The sequence below is a fragment of the Geospiza fortis genome, unplaced genomic scaffold, assembly GCF_000277835.1.
Source record: "Geospiza fortis unplaced genomic scaffold, GeoFor_1.0 scaffold425, whole genome shotgun sequence".
Lineage (NCBI taxonomy): Eukaryota > Metazoa > Chordata > Aves > Passeriformes > Thraupidae > Geospiza > Geospiza fortis.
The window spans coordinates 722,741-731,572 of record NW_005054387.1 but is presented as its reverse complement, the minus strand read 5'-3'; the positions used below and the strand labels follow the sequence as shown (position 1 = coordinate 731,572).

General features: G+C 45.5%; 1 protein-coding gene across 1 annotated transcript; it reads right to left on the bottom strand.

The window, feature by feature from the left end:
- Nucleotides 1-321: 321 nt before the first annotated feature.
- PRKRIP1 (PRKR interacting protein 1) lies at nucleotides 322-7,528 on the bottom strand. The gene is made up of 5 exons (XM_031060681.1): nucleotides 7,424-7,528; nucleotides 5,903-6,003; nucleotides 5,073-5,158; nucleotides 3,340-3,407; nucleotides 322-1,062 (listed from the first exon to the last, which is right to left on the bottom strand). Exons 1-5 carry the CDS (start codon nucleotides 7,425-7,427, stop codon nucleotides 947-949), a joined length of 375 nt encoding a protein of 124 aa, XP_030916541.1. The 5' UTR covers nucleotides 7,428-7,528; the 3' UTR covers nucleotides 322-946.
- Nucleotides 7,529-8,832: the final 1,304 nt, after the last annotated feature.

Sequence of the window (8,832 nt, the reverse complement as noted above, 5' to 3'; positions counted from 1 at the left end):
GATTCCTACCAGGGAATCCAAGGTGCAAAGCAGAGCGCTCAAGCAGAGAGAAAGGCAGGTGTCATCACAGGAAGCTGAGCACAAGCAAAATGATTCCATTCCAAGCCTTTCTGCCACAGGATTTGGAGGCTTTACACACAATCTTTGGGAAAAGGTATTGTTCCAATTCAAAAGCAAAAAGTAAGTGACATGCAGCTTGCACCTTTTTCCATATTTTCATGTGTGCCACATCACTTGATCTCTTTGTCCCTTCCTGCAGCACTGCAGCATCCCTTTATTTTACTGAAATCCTCTTCCAAAAAGAAAAATAGAAGACAGAACAATCCAACACATCCCTTTTATTAATTTAGAAAACATGGAAGAAAAGCAATAGGGAAAGTTTTAGCATTAAAAAAGGGATCCAGATTAAAAATCTATAGAACTTGTCTAGCAACATAAACTGATTTCTTTGGGTTAGAGATGACCCCATACAAAACCCCAAATGCAGAACACTCACAGTGCAGGAGAGTCTGGCTACAGACCACTTTTCTACTTCAGGTTAAACTCTTCCCCTAGATTCATGTATCCCACTGCTACCAACTTCAAGATAAGTAGAATACGTAGCCTTCACAGTAATATTTCCCTTAAATGGTAATAGTTATGTTTTAGCTTTCAGACAGAAAAACACTCTGGGCCATTTTAGAAAGAACTCTAGGGTCATAGAGACTTATGGCTGACTCTTTAGAGCAAACTTAGAGCAGACTGCACAGCAGTTATACAAGCAATTAAGAAAAAATCTCTTATTTGGCATTTCTCTATCATTTTCTCTCAGGCCTGTGACGTGAAGGCCATGCCCCGCTAAGCAGATGTAACGTACGCCAATGGGTTCTGCTTGGCTGAGATGAAAGACTTTCATGCTCCTGAATATAAAGCAATGAACAGTGTTTCCAGCTGTCCCTGGAAGGCCTCATCCTCTTCCCATCACAAAACTTGGCTCTTCAGCATCATCTTCCTTCTCTTCCTCCTCCTTGCTATCCTCTTCGTCATCCTCGCTGCTGCCTTGCTCTTGGGATTGCCCAGGTTCTACAAACACAAACAGGATGAATGGATGAGGTGCTCCCACCTGGCTTCCTTGTCAAGCATTTCACAGCAAAACACTCTCAGGTGCTCAGCAAGTGTGGATTAGGTCAGGCTAATTAGCAAGGAGGGTAACATATTCCCCTGTGTCTTCCTTGTTAAGCATCTCACAACTAAGCAGTCCCAGATACTCAGGGAACACGAATCAGGTTCTATTAATTCTACCAAGTGATGAGGAGCTCAGAATATCAAATTCTCCCTTGGGGAATTCCCTTATCTCCAATACCAAGTCCATCATTAAACAACTCCACCTCCTCTGGAACATTATTTCTTTCTGACAGAGACAGTCAAATACTGAGGTGATAGATTATCTCATTCCCAATCTCACCTCTGCAGGCTTGGATGAACTTTGAAGGATCACACACAGCACTGGGAAGGCACAGGCAAGACTGTGTATTCCTACAACCTATCCAAGTTCACAGAAACTCCACGAGGTGCCATAAACTTTTACAGACTGTTTGCTATACTGTCAGTACAGGAACTCATGAAGATATGCCTAAGGTTAACAAGGGTCACAGAAAACCTGTGAAGTCTGTTAAAAATCCAGGACATATCTACGGGAAATTAAATAACCGGTAACAAAAATGAGGAATGGCATAAAGTGGGAGCTGAACTCAAGAGCCATTTTTCTGCTCTCTCCTGCTCCTCAGGCCCAGTCTCACTCAGTGTCCTGAGCAGTTCATGCGGGATTTAGGATCAGTGGTCTGATGCCACCGCGTGGTGAAGTGCTGAACTTTGAGCATTTATTGGGAGTTTGCTCATCAACAGCTGACCTCATTTAGTGCCAACCCTTATTCTTTATGTTTTTACTATAACAAAGATGAAACATGGCAATTCAGAGGTTTAAGTTATTCATTCAAAAAGGAAGACAAATGTTACCCTGCCATATCCAACAAATACACTTTAATCAATTGGAAAAAAACTCTTAGATTACAACCCAGGGTACACAAAACTAAAAAATGCTGTTCTCAGTTTACTAAAAATGGCTAAGAGGGACTTCTCTTTCCCCTGATATTATTATTTTACATAGAAAACTCTTTTACACGGACTGTAAAGAGTTAAGAACTGTTACAAAGACCAGGGAGTTTGGATTCTGTCTTTCAGGAACTTGTGCCAAACAAAACCACTCCTGCCCCACAGTGGGTACAGGGCAATCCCATACCTCAGTGCCAGTCCCTGATCCAGCTCTCCTCTCTCCCAGCCACTCCCTAAGGGATGGGTATTCTGTTTGTTCACTCAAAATGAACAAATGTTGACTCATACTTAAATTCTCCTCCCAGTTACAATTCATAAATAAGTAGCTTAAAAAATAAAATAAAATAAAATAACAAGACCAAAACAAAACACCCAAAAATTCACTCTGCTACATTCACTTGCTGTCACAAGTAAAATTAACCTAACAATTTGTCCTCCCATGTTTACATGGGAGGCTGGCAGTGTTTCAGCTGAAACAGATCCAATTCTGAAAAGCAAAGCACAAATTAAGGTAGAACTGTCAGGCAAGCCACTGTTCCAGCAGAATTACCAGAAACTGCTGTAACTTTAAGATTAACCATTTGTGTGCTAATTCACTTTGAAAGAGTAAGCCAAAATATACTCACTGAAAAGAAGCAACAAGTATGCAAAAGTTTGAGCAAACAGTTACACTGACATTGCTGAACATCAATTTTCAAGAGAGAAATTAATGTTGCAGGAGAACAGAGGCAGTTGGATTTTTCACCTTTATTTCTATGAAATAAAATAGTCCTGTGGAATAGATTGTACCAAGGTGGCTCAATTTCTTACACACAAAATTATAACTTTGCTGCCCAAGTTCTGCCTTTTTTTCCACCTGTTTTCCCATACACACTGAAAATACACTTTAAAAAAGCATAGTCTTGAACAATCCTGCCTTTCTGAACCTCAGGTGAGATTCTGAATCTGCAGTTCATCAGAATAGCTGGGGCAAAATATCCACAAACTCAGATTCCAGAGTTTGCTGTCCAAAATTCCCCCTAATAAATGGAAAATATTCACAAACAGCCAAGTTATTTGTAAGATTAAATCTCAACATAGATGGCTTTCAAAGAGGATTTTGAAACATCAGCTAAAATAACAAGCTTAAGGCTCAGGCTTTAATCCACGTATTGAGAATGCTTGGGATGGGGGGTGGAACAAAACCTTCTAAGCTTCAATGAGGGAACAGAACCAAGTCCTCAGAAAAGTAAACTAAATTTCACTGACCTTTTTCCTGCTTCTTTTGTTCAAGTTTATTTTTCTTAGCTTGCAGTTTCTTCTCTTTTAACTTCTGGCTATAAAGCAAAGCAAAAATATTCTCTGGCAAATCCAATGTTGTAAAGCTTCTGCACATTCATGCACTGATAAAGGACATATTACAGACATCTTGGAAAAGTTGATTTCAGAAGAGAAGTTCAATTTAAATTTGGCCTCAACTGAAAATTCAGCAAGAGCAAACTTAGCATGTGATCAAGAGAAACTTTTCTATGTTGTTTTCAGATTAATGGATTTTTAAAGTCCTACATGACTCCACTGCAACCAGAACTATGATACACAAGAATCTCCAAGAACACAGATGGAACGAGAATGAAACTGCCCCCACATTTTATCTACCTAGGCTAATAAACACAAAAAGAAAATGGTGTTAAAACCCAGACTGCAGAAATTGAACGCTGGGGGAAAAAACCACCAGTAATATATCCTGCAATTGAAGAAAATAAAATTAGTGCACTATGCTCTGACCTTCCTCTTTGGCTGTGCTTTCTCAGGATGTCAGGCCCTAGGGGTAGCACTGGGGGTAAGAGGGAATTCCAATTCCTACAACCTAGCTCTCTTTGCCCAGCAAAGGCAACCTGGGAAGTTAATGGCAGATACAGGCAGAGCAGCCTGACATTCACATGCTCCTCTCTCAACAGCATAACTGAATTCTTTTGAAACAGAGAGCCAGGAACTGAACCTGTTGGGTCAGGACAGAGAAGGGTGGTGAGGGAAATTAGAGGGGCTCCTGCAGGGCAAAGTCACACCATTAGAGCATAGCAGGGGGACATGGAGGTGTTGGTGTTTAGGCAGCATCTGCTGTTGGAACAGTTGTTCTCCCTCAGCCAGGGAAGAGGCAGCAGGCCAGATCTGACTTGCTGGCCATCTGTTGGACCACATTAAATTAAACTAAGATGGCAACAGTGTTTGTGTTGTGCACTTTTGTGTTAACATGGCAGTGAGCCACTTTGTACAGGCCTTTCCACAGCAACTCTCAGCCACAGCATGCAAAACAGCAAGGGAGAGGCTGCTCAGAGTCAGACCCTGGGAAAGAGCAGAGGCACGATTCCCTGCTTTTCCTGAAACCTATCCTGGACACAGAGAGCGGGATTTAAATTCTTGTGTCACTGCACTACAATGGTCAGTTTATTTCTTGAGAGCATCAATCTTGTAAGTGTTTCATTTTGTCTAAAATTTAAGGGAAAGATGGATATAATATTTTTTTTGGTATTTCCACCTAACTTACTAGACTTGGCCTGCCAGACATTTCAGTGGGGTAGGCAGAAGCAGCCTACCCATGAAGCAGCACCCAGTTTTGCACTGAAACTGCTTGGTACCAAATGATTCAGACATAAATTTAAGCCAGATATAGACACAAACCTTTCCTGACACTGTTAAAACAAATATGCAGCAAGGCATGTTGCAGTCAAGACCACAGTGTCAGCAAAAGCAGCTCAACCAGTCCAAAGTTATCCTGCAAGCAATGGCATGGAAAAGAAACCACCCCAGCAAAGCCTGTCAGGTTTACAGCTACCTTTGGAAACCAAACATTGACATTGACAAATTTAATTTCCACAGCCAGACTTCCCAGCTGATAGATGCAGACACAGAATGACAGTGTTTATCCAGAGCATGCAGCTACAGATGAGGCACAGGGAGTGAGGGTTTCCATGTCAAGCCTCCTGGGAAGAATCTGCCCTTACCGCTTCCTTCTGCGTTTTGCTGTTTGCTCTTCTGCAATCATCTTATTCCTCTCCAGTTTCTTCTGGAATTCCTCATCTAGTCTTTGCTGTAATTGATCACATGTCATACTTTGGTCACAATCTAAATTAAAATACTTATTTTAAAAGTCATGTCCTTTTAGGGAGAAGTCTTTTAGCAAAATACAGAAGGGAGCTCTGCCAGATTTTGCCTGGCTTCTTTATTCAAAGCCACGTTCCTAGGGATGGCTCCTGTACAGACAGCATTTTTAACCTGCAACCTGAGCCAAACATTGGAACCTTCTGAGGGAGGAATCCTCACCAGAGCAGATGAGGGAGGCTGGGCTTCTGCCCTAATTATTGTTTCAGTAAAAACAAATGAATAATTGGAGACACAAACATTAACATACGGACTCATCTCGGCCAAGAGAGAGTATATCAATAGTGTTTTCTAAAACAGGGGGCATTCTACTCCGTCAGGACTTAAAAGAAACATCTGAACTCTGTGCACAGGCACTCACTTTGTTTCTGTCTGTTCAAGGCAGTGTTATCAAGGATTTCTAGCTTTTAAAGCATTTTCAAGTCAGCCTGAGAACACACACATTCCCATGAGGCCTTACAGCGTGCTAGGACCCCAGGGAACACAGGAGATGGAGCACGTCTGACACAAAGCACCAAATGTTTCAGTACTGACACAGACACCACAGATCACACACTCCTACAGACTCCTCTGACAAGGGAATTATTTGTACATGACTTTCAAAGAAAACACAGATTTGCAAAGAACAACAAACAGCTGGGGGGAGGGGGGAGTTATAAAGAGCTGCGCTGACCTTCTCAGCCATGGCATCCATGAAATCTTGCCTCTGGTACTCTCGCCGACGGAGGTGCCGGTACACGTGGAACTCCCCGCTCCCAGCCCCAGCACTGGAACCTGCAACAAGGGAGAGTTCAGGAAAGGAGGCAAACAGATGCTCACAAATCACTGCAGCTGTGTAAGAAATCGTGCCTAGTGCAATGCAACACAGCTGGACACTGAGGGATGGGACACAGGAAAGGGCACTGTCAGATAAAAACCAACCAACAGCACACGGAGTGTGTCACCATTGTAAACTCAGCTCACAAGCAAAAGCAGAGTGAGCTGCACACCCACACACTTTGGGGTCACTGCAGGTCCTACAATTACCCCCCTGCAGAGCCCACCCTTAGCTGCACATCAAGGCAGGCAAAGAAGTGGAAATGAAATGCACTCCCCAGTCTCTTACAGGCAGAGGTGAGCTACAATACCCTGCTGATGCTGCTTCCAACTAATTTTCAGCATTTCTCAAACATAAAATAAAGGTCAACAGAAAGGTGGTAAAAGGTGATCTTGTACATTCCCATGCAAAACAGATCCACTGACAGTTTTCAACTGTTTCTTCATAAATTAAACTCCTACAGCTCTCCCTTCCTGGCATCAGTCTGCATGGTGAAGCCTTGCAGGAGCTTTAAGCATCGTGCTCCACTCTCCTCCGCTGCCTCCCGAGCCCTTTCTCAAGGGAAAGCACAGGAATACAAGCCTCAAAGAAGACACCTAATTAAAACCCAGCAGCTGGGACTCCAACAGGGGTGCTCTTGATACCAACAGAGCCCCAGCACGTCAGGTACTCCCAGAAAATTCACTCAAGCACACAGCAAAGCTATTTGAAAAAGCCATGGGAGAATTACTATAAGCAGATTTTATTCAGAAGCATATAAAAACTTGAGTCCAAGATCAATTATTCTGAAATAAGAACAGGTCAACCTCTAGAAAGGATGGAAGTCTCAAAGAAAGACAGAACTTCTACATGCAGCCAGTTTATACCACAGCAGCTACATTTAATCCCTGCAGGTAGAAGTGAAGTGTACACAGAGTACTTGGGTCAGGTCCTGGCACAGCTGCCAGCTCCCTACCTGAGCACACACATTCACACCTGCTGCATGTGCCTGCTTCTCACAGCCTGAGATTCAGACTCAAAGCAGTCCAAAGAAGGACTTCACACTGCCAATCTTCCAGAGCACTCTCAGATCCATGGAGAGGACAGATTTACTCATCACCATTTACTTGTCATCACCAGAGCAGCAGCTTATTGCACTGCAGGCAGCCCACGTGCTGCAGTGCCACAGGCTTTGTTCTCTCTGCATTCTGACAGCCAGCAAAAAAGTGGAATCAGAGAACCGAATAAAACTTGAAATATCAACACTCAAAGCACATTTCACACCTCTTCTCTCCAGCAAAATGAGCAGCAGAAAACCACCTCTGTCCTTCCCTGCTAAACATGTTTTTAAGTTAATTGTGGCTGATACCAGAGTTATCTGAAGAACAGAATCTTTACCCATGACATCTCTAACGAACTCCGGGGGAGGTCGTGGCGCCCATTCATTCAGTTTTTCAGGAATTGGTACAGTCTTTTCCTGCAAGAACAAACCAAGCAGCCATCAGTATCTTCCAGGAGCAAAGTCTGCAATTTTAACGCTTTGTGGAAAGGCGGGATACGTCTGACAACAGCCTCTTCCACCAACTGACAGATCTCAGAAGGAGCACAGCTGCAGCAATTTCTTCATGCACAGGGATCAGGAGCAAGCAGAAGAGGAGAATCAGAAGGGATCCTCTCTGTCCCTCACATTCAGGCCTGCAGGTCAACAACCCCAGGAGGATTAGGAGTGTCTGTGCCTCTTTTCAGCACGGGAGCTAGAAGGAAGTATGTCAGCACCTCCAAGCACTCACAGGAACTGGTATAATTCCACTACCAGCAGTCTGGGAAATGATGAAAGGTGTTTGAGCACCTTCCATGCCAGAGCTAGAGGACAGGGAAGAGCAGGGGAGGGAGAACACATGGTGCAAGGTCAGAGGAAGAACGTGCTGCGGGGAAGTCTCAGCCTGCTCCAGCACCCACAGAGCGGGGGGTGAGAGCCTCCTCCTGGCAAAATCCTCCTCAGGAAAGGATCAAAACACCCAGTTAGAGGACCAGGGTCATGCTCCCGCATATTAAAAGCGGTGGATAGAGGAAAGACCAACGGGCAGAGCACTGAGGGGCCCCTGGATTCCCAGAGAAGCGTCTCTCTCCTCACAGCATCCCAGAAATGACGGGTCCTTCTCCCCTCACGGCAATACAGTGTGTGTGGGGGGGTCGGTCCCGCTCCCCATGGGGACCCGGCAAGGAGGAGGGGGCGTGTGTCCATCCCGTCATGGAACCGGGATGAAAAATGGGGGTTTAGCTGGTCCCTCTCTCCTCACAGACCCCCGGGAGGGAGTGTCGGTTCCTCTTCCCTCACGGACACGGAGAAGAGGGAGGGGAGGTTGGTCCCTCTCCGCTCACGGACCCCGGAGGAAGGGAAGAGTTCCCTCTTCTCTCACAGAGCCAGAGGTGGGGGGGTCCCGGCGTCCTTCTCCCCTCACAGACACCGAGAGGGTCTCAGTGACCCTCTCACCTCACAGACAACGAGGGTGGGGGGCTCGCTGTCCCTCTGCCCTCACAGACACCGAGAGGGTCTCAGAGTCCCTCTCACCTCACAGACACCGAGGGTGGGGGGCTCGGTGTCCCTCTACCCCTCACAGACCCAGGGGGTGGTTGGGGTGGGGGTCTCGGTGCCGCTCTCTCCTCAGAGCTCCCCGCGGGGCTCTCGGCGTCCCTCTCCTCTCCCGCCGCCCCGGGCCGTGGCCCAGCGGGTGCCCTCACCGGTTCCTCATTGAGGCGCTCGAGGCGGAGGCGCTGCTCCTCGGCCGCGCTCCTGGGGATGACGA